This window comes from Labrus mixtus, chromosome 5, assembly GCF_963584025.1.
Source record: "Labrus mixtus chromosome 5, fLabMix1.1, whole genome shotgun sequence".
In the NCBI taxonomy this organism is placed as follows: domain Eukaryota; kingdom Metazoa; phylum Chordata; class Actinopteri; order Labriformes; family Labridae; genus Labrus; species Labrus mixtus.
Genome location: NC_083616.1, coordinates 17434740 through 17456438, shown reverse-complemented (window position 1 = coordinate 17456438; position 21699 = coordinate 17434740). Strand labels below are relative to the sequence as shown.

The window sequence follows — 21699 nt, the reverse complement described above, 5'->3', positions numbered from 1 at the left end:
CAGTATCTACTGAACTGATAGGATATTTGCTCTGTAGCCCACTTTTGATCCCCGAGAGCTGCATGAAAAAACTAACCTATTTTGAAACCAGCATCATTCAGTAAAAGTGCAGAGTAAAGGGTTAGTTACAGATCTTTGATTGTATGTCCTGCTGTGGAGTGGCTTTGATCAATAATAAAATGCCAGCTCTCAGTCTCATTATAAACACTCTTGCATGACGTTGGTTTAAAAAGTTGGATGTGCCTGCTGTTTGCCTTTTAACAAGAAAGTGGTATATTCAGCTAATTTCATATAGTTCAAATAATTCTTAGAGTAAAAGAGCATCTCTGAATCACAACGTTTATCCAATTACCCATCTGCCAGTTTGTGTGCAGAGCCTCACAATCCCACCTGGACCTGAAGAAACATTTTAATAAGCCTGCATCCTAATTTATGTGTGAGACAGGAAACACAGAACTGGACATCGGCCTCACATTTCTTTCTTAAAGAAATGTTACAGCTTAACTGATGCTACATTGGTGAGCATGGCCTACTGAAGGCAGCTCTTGGGAGGTTATGGCTTTAAATGGTCCCAGCACCTTCAACAACGCAATGGATTAATCTTTTTTTTTTAAATTCATTTCATTATTAATGCAAATTGTACTAGTAGTACACTACATATACACACACACTGACAATGCACAAAAACAGGAAAGTCTATTAAGCTATACTGTACACAGCAGAGTGCATCATCCTAGTCATGCAAGTGCAAGCACGTTCAACACTTCTTGCAGCTTAAATAATCACTGAATTCATCAACATTTGAGACATATCTTATATCTTTGGAATCATGTATGTGAAGCTGCAACACAACGTTCATATTTTGAGTGTGTTTATCTGCCAGCCAGGAGTCCATCAAGGTGTAAGATGAATATATAAAGTATATAAAAGTAATTCACCTAAGTGGTAGGATCAGGCTGTGTGTGTTATAGCAGGAGTGTGGCAGTCTGCTGGTCTCGCCTCGGAATATTTGCGCTCTCAGGGAAGTTATAATTGGTACATGGCGAGGCAGACTGCAATACATCCTAAAAATGTATGCTGACATAGACACTATATTCATAATGTGTGTTTTTGCAAGTGATGCCTGCTGGTGTGAGATAAATCTGCATAATAAGCCAAGGAGCAAATCCATATTTTTAATTATGTCCGTGTTAACACGGAAAAAAACTTGAAATGTAAAATGTTTCCTCACATGAACTTTTTCAACACTGCTTTTGCTTCATGTGGTCTATTTGACATTTCTGGACATTTTTCCATACAGTGGGGAAGAAAAACAAAAAGACAAATACATCAGATGTATTTATTGTTACCTTTAAAATCAAGAATTCTCCTTTTTGTGAAAGACGGCAGTGTGTTCACATCACTCTGCAGGACATGCTCTTTGATACGAAAGACAAGAAGTCAAGGATCACTGAATGTCTATTATTAATGTATTCTCCTTTTGATTCCCATCCATCCATGCTGTGATAACCTTTACCTTTCATTATAGCTGTCAAATCTAGAATTCAGTTCAATTCAAATAAGAAAAGAAGGGCTCACTCAGATGTTTCTGGTTTTCTCACTACATACTGCAAACATCCAAGGCTTTGTTGGGATTGCATTACAAAAGAAACTTGAGGATCCTCATAATGTTTCCTGTGGATTTCGGATTAGAGTATGCACTATCCATCCATCCTTTCATCCATCCATCCATCCTATTTTGTTGTTATTTTGTTTGGAGGACTTTTTGAAAGGGGGACTGTTAGGCACTCTTCAGGCTAACGTGAGGAGGCAATTTTGGAACCATCATTCATTGTATAATGTCGAAATAACCACTGGGAGCGATGTCCAGCTTTAGGGGCTACCAGTGTAGCCATTTGTAAGCAACAAAGGACTTCCAGGCAATACCTTCTTTTCAGTGCTTTGCCATAGTGTGCATACCATATATGTTTTCTTCTCACAGCAAATGCTAGCTGGAGAGCTATTGGATGACTTTGGGAACAGAAATCAGAACACTTAAAGATACCGAAATCCAGTCTCACGCCTACAGATTACTGCAAATAAAAGCAGAATTTTTAGATATTACCTCTGAAGTTACTTTGGGCATCAGGTCAAAAAAGTTACAATGGACCACCAATGAAACATGCAGGCTGCATTGCTGCAAATTTCAAAGTATTCCAAAACAATGAGAAGAAATAAAATGCTATTTCAGGGCAAGGATACACAATCTTTATTTTGTGAAAAACACTGGGTGTAACTGAAAGTAACTGTAAGTAAGCGGGTGAATCCAGGGCTGCAAGCAAGCCACAAATTATAACTGTTTTTCCTCCCCTGCAGCAAGACTTCATTTGGTTGCCGTCCGTTTTAATTTAATATCGCAGGCAGACTGTTCATCTCTGTGCAGCGTAACCTCGGGACATGAAGGGCCTGTTAATGTGTTTATTAAAGGCAGTGGGGAGACTCAGTCGCTAACTATCAAAGTTACATGTAAACCTGAATAAGAACCTAAATTAGAGTCCTGCCAGCAGTGTGTGTATGTGTGTGTGTGTGTGTGCGTGTGTGTGTGCATGCGTGTGTGCTTGTGCGTGTGTGTTTGTGTGCCTGTCTGTATGTGTGTGGTGGGGCTGTGCGTGTTGATATGGGGCTATGGGAGTTAGAAATGAGCTCAGTGTGCATCTTGCTCACTGAGCCCCATATGCACAGTTAGTAATAGTGAAGGGGCCAGAGAGAGGCAGCAGAGGAGCTGAAGCGACTGACAGAGCTGAAAAAAATTCCCTCGGAGCTTAGCTCTGTGAGGGGACTCTGTCTGCAAACAGGTGCACAGAAAGCACTTTTTTTTTCTGCTTACCCAAGTGGCTCTCCAATTGATGAACCTGATAATCCAACTATGGTTAGGGTGTATACTGGATTTTGATTGGCTTAAGGGTGTCATTGAAATTCAGACAACGAACACATATGTGGGTATAGTTTGGATGAAAAAGTTTGAACCCAGTTCAAACTCAATGCATAGTATTCACATCAACCTGTATTTACAATGAGTTTCCATAGCAACAAAATTGCAAATTTTTAAGCTTTGTTAAGACGTTGTGCTGCTCTTTGATAAAACAAACTGGACATCTAATACTACAATGGGAAATTAAACATTTATTTCAGTCTTTTTGGAAATTATGACAAAGATTAAGACTGGTAAACTGCTGAATAAAGAAATGGGAAAAGCTGGTTAGCTTTCTAGTCTTATAGTTACTGTGAAATCATATTTATTTCAACTTGACTTTAGGAGATATTGACCTTAATCCATTAGCTTCATGGCTTATAGCTAAGCTAAAGCTTCAGAATAGAAATATCTCCTGTTCTTAAGTCATAGCCGTGTTATATTTAATGTACTTTAGAATGAACTAACACACCTGTTTTAGTTTGTCATTGTGATTTGATGATCTACCTATTCACTTTGTTTGTCCTGCAAACAAAATGATGAACAATGTCCCCCTAAAACACAGACATGACTTTGCTCTTATTGCAGAAAATCACACGGGGGCAGGTAGCGATCACAAAGTAATTTTGTTCCAATGTGTCACAAATGATGTGAAGCTTTCTGATTACCGCCTGCAGCCTTCTGGTAACCTGCTGTTTGCAGATAGATTGGAAGTTTCAGGAAAAGAAGCAGAAAAACATTTACCGATGTCAGAAGAAGACCAAAATGCATTTAAGCAGGCAATTAGGACGCTCTCTCTCTAATAAGTTACATGAAATGGCATTATCTGTCTTTTCATTGTTTTTGTTACTAGAATATAGGTAGTGTCATGTTGTTGCCAACTGTCTATGTACATGTAAGTTAAAGATAAATTATGGATTTAATTTTCAGCAGACGTACGCCTAAAAACTTAAAGAATCTTTAGACCTTAAAGAACCTTGCTGCATAAATATGGAAATGTATGCAGCAAGAAAAGATTTCCTTGAAAATCCTTCCCCACCTTATTACATTAATGATCTTGAATTTTGACCTTATTAACATAATTGCTGGTGCTTATAAGATCACAGCTGATTAAGGTACAGCATTTAGAGGTCTAAATCCGCTTTTAGTGAATACATGAAATTACATTTTCCTCAGCAAGTTGCCAGAAATGGCATGCACCCTCTGTCCTTTAAGTGCAGAATCAGGTTCATCGGCTGTATATTAACCATGTCTCTATACTCTCACTGACCTTGTGTTGTGTTTCAGGCTGGAATGATTCGTACAGACTCGGACGAGTACTTTATCGAGCCGCTTGAGAGAGGAGCTCAGGAGCTGGAGGACCAGGGCCGGGTCCATGTGGTGTATCGCAGATCGGCTCTGTTGCAGGCACCCCCGGAAATCCCAAAGGACTACCAGGCACAAGGTAGGATGCAACAATGCAAAATGTATTGCTGCTGGGACACATACAGGGTGAAGAAAATGCTACAGTCACATCTTTATTACACAAGTGGCTGTGATGTTATAATTCTACAATGATTTGCATGAAAGATTGTCCACAACAAAAGTGATGCAACACAGGTTTAGCTAATGAATTGGAAAACATTTCCGGTATCATACTGTGAGTGAAGATGTTCTATTTTCTGTTTCCCCTCTGAACAAAATGAAAGCAATATAACAATGATGGCGCTTTAAAGCAAGAAACACAAAGTCCCTTTAAATTTCTATTCGACTGGTTTGAAAGAGATGTTGGCAGCACTAAGAGTATACTACCAACATAGAGACAACATAACTGCTACAGATTTCACAAAGGAGAGGCATCTGTGTTTCCAGATGTAGCCAGATGTTGGCAGATGAGTGCCAGATGAGTGTTGCTAAGTCAAAGGTAATCCTGGAACAAAGCAAATTGAAAATGCCCTTTTAATGTCAGAAAATTAGGACGATAAGGTGCTTGTAAATGAAATCACTAATATATTTGTTTTGTTTTTTTAAATGTGGGTTGAAACAATCGTTCATAATCTTTGCTCACATCACTTCTCAGATTTCAGAGAATAGAGACAGGACAAGCTACTGTACTGGTCTCTTTAAAGCAGCAGTGCTGTGGAAAAACCCAAGGACATAAATGCCGGAAATTATGTCCTAAAATCTACTCTGAATTATCTCTGCTTTGAAACTACACCACGACTTTATTACTTAGGGCGCACTCACACTAGCAAGGTTGTCCCGTACCGTACGTAGGCATGATTGCACCCATTCCCCCGCTGGCCTGCACGGCACATTTGATTTCAATCAGATACAGCCATGAGTAAATGTAAAAAAATAAGAGACGCGCGGTCAAGACCGCGTCCGCACATCGGGGAACAACAGGGAAAACATGACAGCTACTTTGTGGCATATTTTGAGTCCTGTTAGTCAGATACAGCCAGAACAATCCGTATATCTCCATAATAAAGGCTGTCAACGTTGTGCTCGTGCATGAACTGTGTAGAAGCAAAGCTTTCCGAAAGCTTGCCATGGCCAAGGAAGTGTAACGTGCTTGAGCACGGTAGGGAGCGATCACACTGGTCAAACGAACTGGACTTTAGGGGTGAAGTGTGCTTAGACACGATATGGATTGCCAGTGTGATCCCGCCCTAATTCAAGGCAAGGCCAGATAAGCTTTCTTGTGCAACACTTTACAGAGTTAAAAACAGAGCATTAAGAACATTAAGAGCATTAGAAGCAATTTGACATTAACAAACCCGCAGCTCTGATTTTTTTGGCTTAAGACCATTTTTGTGCTTTATATCCCTTGAGAAGTATTTTAAAATCTATTCTTTGACTGTCTTCTCTCAAACATGTAGGCTACATTTTTGTTTGACATTATGAAAAAAATTCTCAATTCAAAAGTTTGACTTATAGGCAGAGCCTTCCACCACATCTATTGGTGTTTATAAGGTTATAAAACTAACTCTGGCCATCTTCATTACCCACTTGATGGAAACTAATCCTGATTTTATTTGTCACCTCAGACAGAGGTGTATTTAAAAGCTCCAAAAAAGGATGTGCGCCTTTTTTGTCTGGCAAGTGAATGCTTTCACCGCTGCTTCTGCTGTGACTATTGTTATAATTAATGCAAAGCTCTGCCACTGCCTGCTCTAAATAACCAGTTTCCGCTCCATTTGTAACGCACAAATGTCACTGCATCCACTGTGAAGGCGATTTGTGCCTGAGAAGGAGTTCTTCCTGTGACTCACTTTGTTTTTAAGAACAACAAAGGCTGGAGCTCTTAGGAGTCATGACATTTCATTTTTTAACATAATGCCATAAGGGGCACAAAAAACCCCAAAATGTTTATATAGTACGATTCAGATTATTGCTTTTCTTTCTAATGAAACACATTTTAACGACACGAACCTTCCGCAGAGAGTCACATTCAGTCTGTATGTATACTTTGCTGTGATTTAAAGAGAGAATAAACCTTGGTTGTGAGTCAGACTCGGGGTCTATTTTGTTACACATTATGTGCACATGCCTGCTGGTATTTTTAACTGGACTTGTCACAGGATCTTCCAACAGACTCACTGAGTGTTGCATTTCCTTTTCGACACCTCCACATGGAATCTGTTGTGTATTTGCCCTGATTGCTGTCGAGGAAAGCAATTTCCTCCGACTGGATGTGATGGCAGACTCAAACTTAAAGAAAAACAAATGCAAAAAAAAGGAGATAAAAGTGCTTTAAGCAATCAGTTGCATAATTTCTGAATTCAAAACTTCATTTTAGTTTCTATTTCTTGGCACACAAGCGGTGAAAATTGCTATGTGAATAATCATCTGCCTCGCAGATCCAATAAAGCACCAAGAGATTTTGGGGATGATACAGTACAGGCAGAGGTTGTAATCACATGTTAAATATTTAAGAAAAGAAGGAGCATTATGTATTCAAGGAAGTGCAGAAAAAAAGAGCAGCATGAATACCTTACAGGTATGAAAGGATTCAATAAATTATTATTACTCAACATAAATGTCATATGCTCATTAAATGTCATTCAAAATTATATTAGTGTATGAAAACCATTTTATTATCAATATTTATTTTTGAAAAATGATTTCATGAATCATATTAATGTCTCCTTACTCTTGCCATCTAACTCTTTCAAGCCAGATTTGACCATTTCAGACATTTGTTCACATTTCAGCCAACTGGTCCCATTATGCCCAATTAGCCAATAACTGTTCCTGTTTGCATGATGTAGCCCTGAATAGATGGGCAATGTATTGGAAAACTCTAGTTTTATAAGCATGGTCTTTTTCTTGGATATCTTCTTTTTCTTAATAGATTCATTTTCAATGAATTACAACAGAAATATGAGATAATAATATAGAAGTGTAGGACACACCACACCTAAAATGGAGTGGATTAGTGCATTTTGAACTACAATACTTGTATTTATGTAACTAAACCATCTCCCTCTCTTCTGCTCCTCTCAACAAGGGCTTTTATGTTTACCAGATTAGACATATTTGTTAGCAGATGTATTCAATTAACAATTGTCCTAATTAGCTTAGAACTTTCTGTTTGCAATGTACCCACTGATGTTGTACTACATTGATTCAGAAGAAAGTGTGTGTGTGTGTGTGTGTGTGTGTGTGTGTGTGTGTGTGTGTCCAAGTGTGTGTGTGTGGGGCTCCTGCTGTTTCTCTACACGTCATGCTTCTGCAACACCATAACCCAATGTGAATTCACATTCTAAGACACATTATGCCTTAACGAAATCAGTATGAATGTACAAAGACGTCATGACGTCTAAGCTTTAGTTGCAGGGCTGTTATGGAAACGCCATGAAAATGGCTCATGATTAATTTGACTTTTGGACACACAATTTTTGATTTAGATATTTCACATCTCGCTCATTGAAAATATGGTCTTGTTGCTCTGTTAGCAGTTTATGATCATCTCACTGAGAATGAACCTCTTCTATCAGAAGGACTCAAACTGGAAGATATAAAAAATACCCTGGTAAGAAGAAACCCAATGAGGCTGTATTTTTGATGGATCCAACTCGAAGCGGGAAGAGATTACAATGATCACAGGATATTTTTTACATGCGTACTATTGTAATCTGATCACATACTGTGAACATAAATTAAACAAAAAAAATCGTTGTCAGCTTCAATTTAGAGAAGCTTTTAATCTTTCGTCCAGTTAATTTTACTCCTTCATGTGTTTACTCCGTGTAGAGAAAAGTGGGCTCCCTGCTGTTACCTCTTTATCTCCTTAGAGCCCCACAAAACAGACAGGCGTGGTAAAATATACAGTTGTGAATACCAATGCTCATGGAATGATACAATTTGCAAAATGGTTTGCATTTATAAAGCTTTATTCTAGTTGCTGACCAATCATGGTGCATAAAACTCAATGCAGTTTATACACTTAAGGTTCTAAGACTACAGACACATCCCAGTTCCACCCCTTTGGCTCCTAGTTTTGCAAGGGGTCGGAATCACCAGAGGCCTCATAATACGATGTTAGCATGATACTTGAGTCTTGATACGATATTATTGCGATTTTAAACATTTTGCGATATGCGTTAGAATTGCGATACAATATATTCTGATATATGCCGATTTAACTCTTTAAACTGCATATTATATCCACAAAATTAAACTAAATTAAGAACTGTTTGTCAAATATGAAAATCTTCTCAGTCTATTCATCTCACTTCAGTCTTTTTATTTCTACACAAGGGGAGTAAAACCCACAGCCTGACCAACACTGTGATCAAAGTAAAAACCCTGTTAAAGGCTGCGAGCACCTCACAATCTGAACTGTTAGTATTTCAGTCTAGTTGAACATAACTGAACGCAAACAGGTACGGACGACTGTACAATTGCAGTCATTTTTAACAATGCAACTGAATGAATTGTGCAACCCCTTCAGCAATTAAAAATCAAAAAAGCATATTGGCTATTAAAATAATAATTAAAAAAACATATTTGGCGGCCATGAATCAATATAATATAGCCAGGCAAAATATCTGGATACTATGCTGTATTGATCCCCCCTCCCCCACCTCTACCATTTGCTGGGTACTTTTCCTAAGAAATGGAATTGTGAGGGAAATTCATAAACTCATTTGGAAACCTGCATTATTCTGAAATGGTTTATAACTGATCCAATTGCTAATTCCATTACATCTGATTGTTTCATGATTTTTTTTTCTGATGTAAAAACAAACAATATTGTTAACATTTTTCTGCTTGCAAAGCATATTTTGGAATATTGTTCTACCACTTTGTTTAGCTCTAAAAACTCTGTTTGGAGAGCAGTTGACCATTACCAAGATAACCCCAAAATAACTTGAGACTCTTCTCTCTACACTCTAACAAGTGTGTGAAATAAAGAGGTAAGGCAAATTGGGGGGATTTGAAAGCAGCCTAATACACGTTTACCAAAGTATATACCTTTGGGTCAGATATTGGGTTCAGTGCCTTATAAGAACATTTCAATATGTGGATTGAGGGGGCCATGGATCGGATGAATGACTAGCTCTATCTCCTGAGCTGCAGCCGCCCATGTGATGCTTCGAGAGTCATTAAAATCACTTCTTCAGTCTGTTGATGCCTAAAACACATCATGCTCTCTGGAGAAAATCAATTCCACTCTGCACCTCATACGTGTTTTCACTCAGGACACAGTAAGCTGTAGGGTTGTGTACCAGGCTCGGAGTTGAGTCTGTCGAATCGGATTTGGCAGTCGATATGAAGCTGCAGACCAGACTTTTTGACATGACATTTTCAAGTCACGACACTGAAAACAATATTTAAACTTTTTGTATCAAGTACCTTTGCATTTATTGTCATTTATTTTTCCAATTAAACAGTTGCTCGGAATTTAAGTCAAAAGGGAGGACCAACAAGCTAGCAAACATATTAACTTTTCATGCTTTCTAACCCCTCCGTGTCCGATTTGAAACACAAGCTTAACATTGGTTTATTAATTACTTTTGTTCACATCGGTGGATCCCTCTGCTCCAAGAAAGTCAAGAGGTGATAAGATGGATAATGTGGTTCTGAGAAAGCCAGATTATAAAAAGAAAAGCTGACCTGCCCGCACACAAGTCATGTTGTGATGTTGCAGAAAATAGGGCAATGATAATAACGTTTTAGTGTTGGACACTCTAGAGCAGAGGCTTTTATGCTCATTTAGTCTAAGAGAGGCTGATATGGCGGCTGATATGATGGTTAAACTTATACGTACTGTATCTGTCACATTAAAAATTAGATTTTTGATCAAATAAACTATGAATAACCAGGTTGTAGAGAATAGTATAGTATTTCGGACTTACATACTAGTAAGGCTAAAATGATATATCCTTACAAAATTGCTCCATTATAGGTTTGATACCAGTCAGCCGAGCTGACTGGCATCTCCTGTGGGTAATACTCTTACTATTGACAGGTAGCTCATAAAACTCTCTGTTACTCTGAAGGGCACTTTCCTAAAACTTTCCTTTCATTCAACGTTTTACAGTTTTTTTGTAATCAAAAGAAACGACCTGAGCACTTCACATCTGGAAGGGTTTGATAAACACATTAGCTCAGATGTCATCTTTTATTCATATCCTACAGTAGAAGAGGCAGAACTGTTTACATCTGTTACAAAGACAGCTGAAGGTCTGTAGCCTTTGAGATTGTTGCATTTAATCTGGGTGCTATTGTTCCTGGAAACTTACGCCATGAATTGTTTTTCTGCCGGCATTGTTAGATAAGTCAACCTTCACTGTAAATGGGCGTCACGGGAACCTTGACTGGAAGCTTAGAAAGTGCTTACAATCTCAGGATGTCAGCAGTGTGTGTGGTGAAGAAGCTACACAGTAAAATCAGCAGTGTTGATACAACACTTAAAGAGTCAATTTTAACACTGAGTCAGTGAACATATGGTCCCTATCTACAGAGTGTTAAAGTAACACTCAACGTAGTGTTGAACTTTCAGAGTCAATTCAACTCTCGTAAGAGTTAATATTCTACACTGAGAAGTGTTAATCAAGTTTTACACTACGAGGGAAATAACACCCCTAGTGTAACGTACATTTGACACTGAAAGAATTAAGTGTTAATCATAATTTACTCTTCTAAATCAACTCCTTGAGTGTTAAAACTACATCACACTCAGTGTTGATTAAGAAATTACTCTCAAAACTTCATTTTTAAATGACTCCTGCCAGTGTAAAAATATAACTGCTTTTTTACTCCCTTTAAGTGTAATTCTTAAATACAATTCAATTGCATTTTTTAATTTTCTATCTTTCCATGCCCAAGTAAGACTCAAACAACAACACACAATTATATAAATTTCTAATAGAAATGTATTAAACACAAACATTAAATCCCAAGGTTTAATCACTTTAAAATAAGTGTCAATTTTCTTTTTTCATGTGCAATAGCATTCTGACAATGCGTTACATCACAACATGTAAACATTTTTAACAAAAAAAGAAAAAGGTATTTTCAGACAACACAGGGAGGATGTAAGGCAGCAGGATTACCTCAGCCAGTTTATTTCCTGAATGGTGACTATCAATACAATGACTGACTTTTTATTTAGTATTTCAGTTGGAGTTTAGAAAGAAAACTTCACAACAGCCAGATTATTTGGCTATCTTACTGGTGTCATCCTGCTACTTTAAATATCCTCCAGAGAAAATGTGTGCAATGTAAACATCTGGAAACATGTGGACAACTCCACTACAGAAATACAAAAACACTGTCAACATCGCTTTGACACTAAACACACTGGTCAAAGCTGCATTACATGACAATATGGAACTACAAAAATTGAGGAATCTGTTGGTCCACATGACATCTGCACATCCACTGGTTTGAAGTAGAAAAACTCTTGAACGTCAAACACCTTAAGCGCCTGGAATGGCTTTAACAAGATTTTAAATGCATGGTAATGTTGTTGTGAAGCATGTGATTGTAATTGGTACCAAATACGTAGTGTGCCTTGAAGAGTTCATCAAAAGCTCCAAGAGAACTGGTTGACTTGCATGGTATGACCTGTTTGTCCAGGACGATGAAAAACTCATGGATGGTGCTTCTCTTCATCCCGACGGCAAGTAGATAGGGCTGAGTCATGCTCTTGATAGCGTCAACATGTTCCTGGAGACTTGTTCCACTCTGACGATATAAAAATGTGTTTAGATTTAGATTAAATGCTTGAATTAGATTTAATAGGTTTAAATATCTTGTTAGCTCTTTGTTATGATCACTTAAGGTACAGTATATAAAAAGTGTAAGAAATGAGATCATTTAAGTTACGTTTTTGATGTAATCTACTTTTACACAAGAAACAATTTTATACACGAGATACAAACAGAAAAGACAACTGGACAAGCAAAAATCAAAAAAACTTTGTCATAATCAAAGCTACAATACAAACCTTCTTGAAGATGACGAGATGCTTCTCAGCTTGAGATGCAGACACCTTGCCTGGTCTTTTACGGCCTTGGGCTGAAGGTGGAATCAAGTGGAGGAGGAGGATAATGGAGGAAAGATCACTGTCCCATCCTGTTACCAGAAACAAATTAGCTTAATTTTATAGGTTTCTATAAGCTACAATTCAAAAACATTGCTTTAAAGCTACAGCTGAACAATTAAATAAATCTACCAGAGGCAAGGGTGTCATCCATTTCCTCTTCATCTGATGCAGCTTCTGCACAACAGATCAGTTCTGCAAGGTCGCTTGAGGTAGGAAGAGACTTACTCTACTGTCATTGCAGCTTCAACTACCTGTAAAAGGAACAGACAATAGTAATTTAGAATAAAATAATCTTGGACAATTGACAGTAAACACACCTAATAAAATTAACAATCAAAAAAAGGGCGACCCCTAAAGGAAGCTGTAACATCATCATCTGCCCTCTGCCATTTTCTGGCAGGGCTGATATCTTCATCCACGATGATTGTATCATCAGAGCTGCAGGTTGAAAGTTCCAGGTTGACTGTGTCATCAGAGGCGGAGCGTTCAAGCAGTGAATTGCTGACGACAGTAAGCAGTGGACTAGCAGATGAAGTTGTTCCTGGGTAACAACCGGAGGAGGCTGTCCCCTGGAAACCTAAATGTAGTTCAGGGGAGAAAATTGAGAAAAAAAGTACATGTACACAACAACAAAGTGTAATTTAGTCAAGATTTCATGGACTGCGCTGAAAGAAATGGGAATCAGAAGAGAGCAAGTCTACCGTTGTCAAATCTGATAGTAAATACGCCAGCATTGGGTTGCTGTGCAACCTCTTCTGTAGGGACTTGGGTCAGTCTGTAGGGACTTGGGTTGGGAACCGGAGGATCGCCGGTTCGAGTCCCGGTGCGGACCAAACATGGAAGTTGGTCTGGTAGCTGGAGAGGTGCCATTGAGCAAGGCACCAAACCCCCTCCCCACCGTCAGCTCAGGAGTGCCCACTGTGGGCCGCTCCATCACTCTGACATCTCTCCATTAGTGCATGTCCATAGGATCCTGTTTGTGTGCATATACTTCAGCCTATGTGTGTGTTGCATGACTACAGAGTGTAAAAACAGAAATTTCCCCTTGCAGGGATCAATAAAGGTTAATCTTCTTCTTCAAAGACGTCTGCGTCGATCTCAGTTCCTGGTCTCATCAAAAACTCTGACACCTTCGGTGACAGGAGGGATGGAGAACTTTGTGAAAGCTTTGGGGAAAAAACACAAACAGGGAGACACCTGACATGAAATGCTTAAGATATAATATAACGTATACCCCTGCAACCCCCTCAGTGATGTGTGCCGTCTGCAGCCCGTGTGTGTGCTGTCAGCAGCCTGTCTTTGTTCCGTGTGTGAGAGACCGACGATCGCTCTGACACAGAAAGCAGTGGAGCGTTGCAGTGATAACAATAAACTTAAATTACACCAAAACGTTATCACAGATGAATCGGTGACGTCGGACCTAATAATAGACATGACTTTGATCATTTCTTCGAAGATTTTACACAGGCTTTTTTAATGAATTGTGTCTATAACAACAACTGTTGTAGCGTTACATTAACAAACAACACTTTTAAGTGAAATTGAAACGGGCTAACAATGCTGTCACACATTAGGCAGGGCTGCATAACATTTAGCGTTAGCGTTCACGTAATGCTACTCTGAGGAATTAATATTCGGCTAAACAAGCCAAAGTGAACCAATATAATTCAGTAACAAATTCTATGTGTGGGCGCTCGTGTTTACGGTCGTGTTCACCTTGTACTACCCGCGCATGCAAACGTTAACTTGGGATTCATGGTCGATCTTACCTTAGCTAGTTTAGTCCCCACACGTGCAGTATCAGCTAATTGACTTGACTGTGTGGCTTTCCAAAGAATAAAGCCCATTCATCTCTCCCCATTAACATCATTTGCGTTACCTCTTGCTGATATTGTCGAGTTTTGCTTTAGTTAGTGCATATTAGTAGAATTATTATCAGTACTAATATTATGTTACTTGCACATTTAAGCTAGCCATCCACTCGGTAAACTCGGTTCTTTTAATTTAATTTATTTTTTATTCCGTACACTAAGACCCAATATTCAGGTGGAGTGTATATTGAACAAAAATATTAAGACATCCTAAAACACTGCTTGTGTTGAAATCGAGTGGGCGTGTCTTCTCAGAGTACTTCATGGCTTTCAGAGTGACTTACTTTTAACACCATGGCCTACTGGAGTACTTTTTTACTCTGCGTTTTTTAACTCCACAATTTTTCACCAACACTGGGGTGCATGTTACTCAAGCTGTTGTTAGAATAACTCTGACAGAGTATCAGAACTTTATGACTGCATATTTAACACTGCTGATTTTGCTGTGTATGTTTGTTTCCGCACCTCTTATTTCCTGATGAAGAGCAGCAGGAGGTGTGAAAACAAAGATGCTGGGGAAACCGGTTCTCAGTGCTGATTGCCTTCTGGTGTAGAAGAACCATACATTTTTACAAACAAAACTTGTGTTCAAAGGACTCTTGAGGCGAGTACTTTATCTTTGATAAAACGTTTTTTCTGAACAGATTCTCTAATTGCTCCCTGATGCTTCTAAAGCGAATGGAATTTCTCTTGTTTTAGTTCTTGTATGCAGTATGTGGAGGTAGACTTTCTCACATACACACCTGTGTTTGTTTTTTAAAACAAAAATATTACTAGAGTTGTTCCAATACCAATTCCAGTATCAGAATTGCCTCCTATGCAACCTAAAATAAGGGAACAGGTATCAGCGAATACACAACTCTATGCACCAATCAAATACTGTACATTTTACATTTGTTTTTAATCTTTTTGTTTTATTTAGAGTAAGTTTTTCTTAGTTATTGTTATAAGTAACTTGTATTAGTATTGTCATTGTTTTTTTTTGTTTTTTTTTAAGATTTATTTTTGGGCTCTTTGTGCCTTTAATGGATAGATAGGACAGTGGATAGAGTCGGAAATCAGGGAGAGAGAGTGGGGAACGACATGCGGGAAAGAAGCCACAGGTGGGAAGTGAACCCGGGCCGCCAGCTTGAGACTAACCACTGCGCCACTAGCGCCCCGTCATTGTTTTTTTCAGGTGTTATTGTTGAGTTATATTTCAAATCTATTTTTGGTAGTTTTTGTTTCCTGTTTCGTTTAGCTCCCCTGTGTTTCCCAATTTGTTCTATTCCCAACTCTTGTCTTAAGTGTTTCCTGTTTGTATTTAGTAACTATTGCCTTTTGTGTTATCTCTAGTTTCCCTGCTGCCCTTGGTCTTTCCCTAGTGTTAATTTCCTGGCTTTGTGTGTTTCCCCTCCCTGTGTCCATAATCACTCCCTATTCACTATGTAGTGAATACAACATGTTGTATTGGTGTCTGTGTGTGATCATACCTTAAATAGTCCACTCATTGTATCCCAGAATGCATTGTGACAAGTAGTGTACAGCCGGTGGTCACTATCTGAGCAATATATCCCATCATGCATTGTGGTTCAAAGATTTATACGAGCGGAGAGTGGCGTTTGACTCAACTGCTCTCACAATAAAGTTCATATTTGAAGCGTTTTTACTGAAATCTATGATCAGTTTTATTAAAGAGTAAAAGATCGTCAACCTTAGTAACGGTAGTTTGTCCTAATGATGATGACAGACACATGACCAGAGTCTGTGAGCATAAATAATTGAGTTTTTGGCAGAAAATATGTTTCAATATAGCCTACACTATATAAAAAAATTCAATATTTTACATTTATTAATTATTTGTAAATATTTTGTGAAAATACCCTCAGTATAATTTAAATAATCACTGAAATTCATGTCGTTACTTACTGTATTATTGATCTTCAGCTGTTGTTAAGCTGCATGTTTTAGTTGCGCGACAACCATGACGTCACTGTCAGCGCCGGCGAGAAAGCGAGTAGTGTCCTAAATGTTTTTTAATTTTGCTGAGTGAGTGCACTTTATAGTCCACTACATATAACTCACTATATAGTGATGATGTTATATCAGACACAGCCTGTGATTGTGTGCCACTCCCTGATTGTCTTCACCTGGGTCATTTTCCCACCTGTCTTAATTACCACACTATGTTTTTTAAGAAGTTATGAGATGTTGTTTTACATCATGGTTTTCCCATGTTTCCTCATCTTAACCAATTTTTGGGAGAAAATAGAAGACTTTAAGCTTTGACTTGCGGCTGTGAATTAAACATGTATTACAACAAAAAAGATACTGCTGACATTTTTGTCCTGGTAGCTGCTGTTGTGGGGTACAATTGTATATTTTGTATGCTGCCAGTTGCCTACATGTGCACAAACGGAGCAATTTAAAGTCAATGAGCGATACTAACACTTGGAAGCAATTATTAAAACTAAATTGCATATTACAGTAAAAAAGTTATGAATTAATCTACGGCAGTGTAAAAAGTCTGGACAATGCTAAGACACTACAGCATTCCAGAAAAAAATGATCAACATGAACCGGTAACACCTACGAGGGGATGAACAGAAGTATTATCTTCGGAAGACAGCTCACCAGAAGCTTGAAGACAGGTGTCCGACAAGACTTTGTACGGTCCCCTTCACGCGGCCTCCTTATTAATTGGATATTTAAGACCACAACAGCACAGAGGAGAAGAAATCCAGTGGACACTTGAGACGCAGCTAGATGATCTGAACTTCGCTGACGACCTGTATTTGCTATCTCATAGTCAAGTCTTGGCAGGCACATCCTCACAAGTAGGCCATCATATCCATAAAGGGAAAACTAAAGTCCTTAAGGTCAACACAACCAGAGAAGACCCAGTGACCCTGGTGGAAAGAGAACTTGAGGAAGTAGAAGCCTTTCCATACCTCGGCAGACGTCACAGCCAGAATCGGCAAGGCAAGGGCTTCATTCATACAACTCAAAAACATCTGGTGGTCCAAAGAAATCAGGTGGCGAACAAAGCTCCGCCTCTTCAAGTCCAATATCCAATCAAAACTCCTATACGGTTCAGAGACATGGAAGATTACAAAGATCATAATAAAACTACAACCTTTTATAAACAACTGCCTGAGTCTAAATATCCACTGGCCACATATCATCAGTAACAATGGCCTCTGGCAGAGAAGAGGTCAAAAACCTGTGGAGAAGGAGATTAGGAGGAGATTGGGATGGATTGGCCACACACTCTGGAATCCCAGAAACAGCATCACCAGACAGGCCCTCAGATGGAATCCCTAAGGAGAAGGAAAGGCCGGCCCAAGAACAACTGGCAAAGGGACATACAGACTGACATCAAACAAAGTGGACTAAAATGGAAACAACTGAGAAATCATTCTCAGGACAGAAAACACTAGCAGACTGAAGTCAATGGCCTATTCTCAATGAAGAAGTGTTAGGCATTAGTAAATTAATTTAAAAGCCAAAGAGAATAACAGTTGATTACCATGGTGTCTCTATTATAGGTTTGTGTCAGACATTGGAAGTGAGTGGCCTCCCTCAGAATGTCTTTATCCTTAAAGTCACTCCTGATGGATGGCCTTTTTAACCCTTCCTTAGGTGATGTGACTGGTTCTGGTCTGATGTTCACAAAAGGCTGATAATGTTGTGGAGTTTTAAAGATTTAAGCACTGTGTAGAAAAAAAAATTGAATTGCATTTTAAATTGCTGTGCTTCTAAAAGTTACTAGCCTTCCATCTCTGGGACTCAGGAAAAAGGCCTAATGAGTTGCATTGTTTCATTGTCTCTTCAACACCAAACATTTATATTGCAAAGACAGTTGTGTTCAATTTCATCCATAATTTGTGGGATTGGTTTGAGCTCAGTTCCTTCCATACCAAACTGTTAAAATCATTTCTTTAGGGACCTTGTAATTGGTAAATACCAGCCACGTACTCTCAGCCTCACAAAGTATTTCTGAGCAGAACTTTTCATTAGTCTACTTGAGCTTTCATCTGATGGTTAGAGACCGTTCTCAACTTTTGTCGAGGTCACCTCGACTGTGGGAATTGTGTCTGTTGCAGCCCCACCTATAACAAAAGATTATTCCGCCATTGGTTGAACAAGATACAGGATAAATAATTTTGGATATCTTTGCTTAATTTCTCAGTTTTATGAATTCTGTACATAGAAACAAGATTCTGCTGGCACTCTTGCAAGTCAAACAGCTGTGCGCATTTTCTGTTTTCCTATTAAACAAATTTCTGAGACATAAGATGCCAAAGAAAGCAAACAGGAGCCAGAGGATTACACACGGAAAGGTGCTAATAATCATCCAGAACACTGTTTCTTTACAGAGCTCCACTGGATCAACAGTTTGGTTCTTGGGAGAGGTTTCTTATCTGCCATGGACTCTTACTGAAACAATGTCCATGGTGGAAAGATAAGACACAATTGTCACTGAACCTACTGACTGGTGTTACGAGCCAGCACGAGTTCCTTAACTCTGGGTATTGTCGAAGAAGTTAGTAGTTAGCAGAGGGAAATACATTTTCTCTGGTAATTTGTCCGCCCTGTAAATGACAGTGTTGCAACCTCTTCTGTTAGTGTAAGCCTTCTTATGCCATTGTTTTGGCTGATTCATTAAAAAAAAAAAAAGTAATATACATATGTATTGCAGTCCCTGCCACATTCTCACTGTCACTCTGTCAGAAACACTGATTGACATTAACTGCAACTTGACCGGTTGGCAGCAATTGTAACATTCAGGCAAATATAACATTTAAAATGTGTAAAATTACATTAAGACAGTCACAAAAGAGATCTGAAATATGTGTGTACTAAGAGAGTGAAAGTCATATGTGTTAGTAAGAAAGCATGCAGAATTGTTTGTCAATCATTGACAACAATTAAATCCATTGGATACATATGGGGAAACCGAACATGTGTGAATAAAAAACAAACAAAATATTAAAGTAGAAAACTTGAAAACTGGGCATACTGAGTCAAAAGCTCCAGAATGGTCTTGTAGGGACCTATTCCATTATTACATTGGAATTGACACATGAATTTCCAAATGAAACCATGTTTTGCAGTGCAGACATTCTATCAGCAGACATTCTGAGGTTATACAAATCCACAACTGATCCCACGTTAGTACTGTATCCATCCTGACAAACGCCAGAGGCTCCCATCCTGTGAATGCTCCCCCTCTGTGTGTGTGAAAAATCCTGATCTCCCTGAGGGCTCAGAAGTACACAAACAAAAGAGCAGAGATCTATGCTTACTTTGACCAGATGAGTTTTCTGGAGCCAATTTGACAAAGGTACAAAGAAATGACAAACGTGCTTGGAAACAAAACATGAACGGGACTGGGTGGAATAAATTGGAACTTTTACCTCTTCTGGACTAGAGTAGGTTCCCTCGGGCATTTTCAATATTTGTCCCCTGGAAAGCTCCAGTAATGTCCTCAATATGTTCATGGAAACTCTTGTTTATAGATTTGCCACTTTCTGAGGTTACTAAGGGACAGAAATGGCACCTTTTTATGGTCTCAGCTAAGATGTTTTATTAGGTATCTAATTATTGCAGCCACCATAATTCATACGTGAGCAAATTTTGATCTCTTGAATACTCCTGCATACGCACGCGCACACACGCACACACACACACACACACACACACACACACACACACACACACACACACACACACACACACAGTCAATCAGGCTGACAGGTCGGTGTGCGTGACTTCTGGGAAATGTGAATTACAGTGAGAGCAAACGTCTGTCCTCCTCACTTTGCCCCTGATATCTGATCTGCTGTTGTCTGGCCTGACGCCCAGGTGAGGGTTTCATCCTCTACAGCACTTGGATATTAGGTTTTGTTTTCACATGGTGGTGAAAATACAGTGAGAAATGAGTGAAAGGCCTCCCGTCTGAGGGTGGACCATTTGCTCTCAGGAAAATAAGCATGAGCTCCAAGAGAGTAGGACAAAGAGAAGGACTCAGAGACAGCAAAAAGGGATTCTTACAGTAAAGGAAAATGGCGATTATGTATTTGTCACATGGATGTGTTAAGCAGAGTGGGCGCTGGCCGAGGGTGGAGGGATTTGGTAAGCAGGCAGGGATAAAAGCATGAAAGGGAAAAATTCACAGAAAAGCAAAAGAGAATTTAATCTTTAGGGTATATGCTGTAAAATGTAATCCAGCAGGGAGAAGAGAACAGAAGACAGTATGCTCTGTGATTGGAAATGGCGATTGAAGACAGGTTGAAAATAAGACATTTTTACTGCTGCCATGCTACTTGCAGTTATTATTAATCTATTCACCATTGAACTGAAGAGGAAACAAATCAGGGCTGATTAAATGTGAACAGCAGTATTAACTCTGTTAGTCCCACATTAGGGCTGAACAGTTAATTGCATTTTATTGTCTTTGTGATGTGAGCACAGTTAATAAACTCAGCAAGAATAATAATAATGATATTTGAAAGGAATACACGAGGAAACCATTTTATGTACATGCACCATGCTCTACTAGTGAACAGCTGGTCTGTCTGAATTCATGGGCCCTGCATTCACTGCATTTTGCCAATCAGATAAAGCCCCAGTTAGCCTCAGTTACCCTTCGAATATGTTGAGGTGAATTTGGGGAATGCCAGCAGGAAAGATGGTTAATGGAGAGCAATGCAAATAATGGTTGATGAAGTCTTTGTGGTGAAAAAAATAGTACTTTTACTGTTTGTCATTTTTGAGGGGTTCGAGTATGATGTGATATTTAATAGGGTTATTATCATACATCACAGGTTTTCTTCACATCATGCAGGCCTAACTCATCATATCTATGCATGGACTTAATGCAGGTATGTATGCAGAACACATTCGAGTGGCCCACAGCCGCTGTTGAGAAATTGATTTGGAGTTGGAGTTGTAGGTAATTACTTCATGTGTTGTATTTATGTTCCTCCTGCATTCTGCGTAGTCTTGTTCGAGGGAAATTAATGACTTCAGCTGCTCAGTGAAAATGCCGGACAATTTAGGGCATCTCTGAATGTGAGCATCTGTGCTCCACAAGCACCGCCTAGAAGAAAAAGGTTTCTGCAAGGTGCCATGTGTGATTGGCTCTTTCTCTGGAGAGTGAATGTACACTGCCTGGACTGTTTTCTTCATTATGCTTCAAATGCGGATAAGAAATTAGGTTCTGAAGGGGATCAACAAGGTCTTTTCTCCTCATCGGGCAAAAGGATTCTTTTGATTTCTCCAAGAAACAGCTCTACAAAAGCTTGCAGAGGTCTGATTCAGACCAGCGCTGTGGTTGAATGGATGGATGGATT

The 21699-nt window shown here is 39.0% G+C and overlaps 1 protein-coding gene across 1 annotated transcript in view; it reads left to right on the top strand.

Annotated features, from left to right (window-relative positions):
• Nucleotides 1-21699, top strand: part of adamts3 (ADAM metallopeptidase with thrombospondin type 1 motif, 3) — a 156391-nt gene that overhangs the window by 30790 nt on the left and 103902 nt on the right. Inside the window, exon 4 of the mRNA XM_061038275.1 lies at nucleotides 4238-4394. Within this exon, the coding sequence (XP_060894258.1) occupies nucleotides 4238-4394 (157 nt within the window). The remainder of the gene's footprint in view (nucleotides 1-4237; nucleotides 4395-21699) is intronic.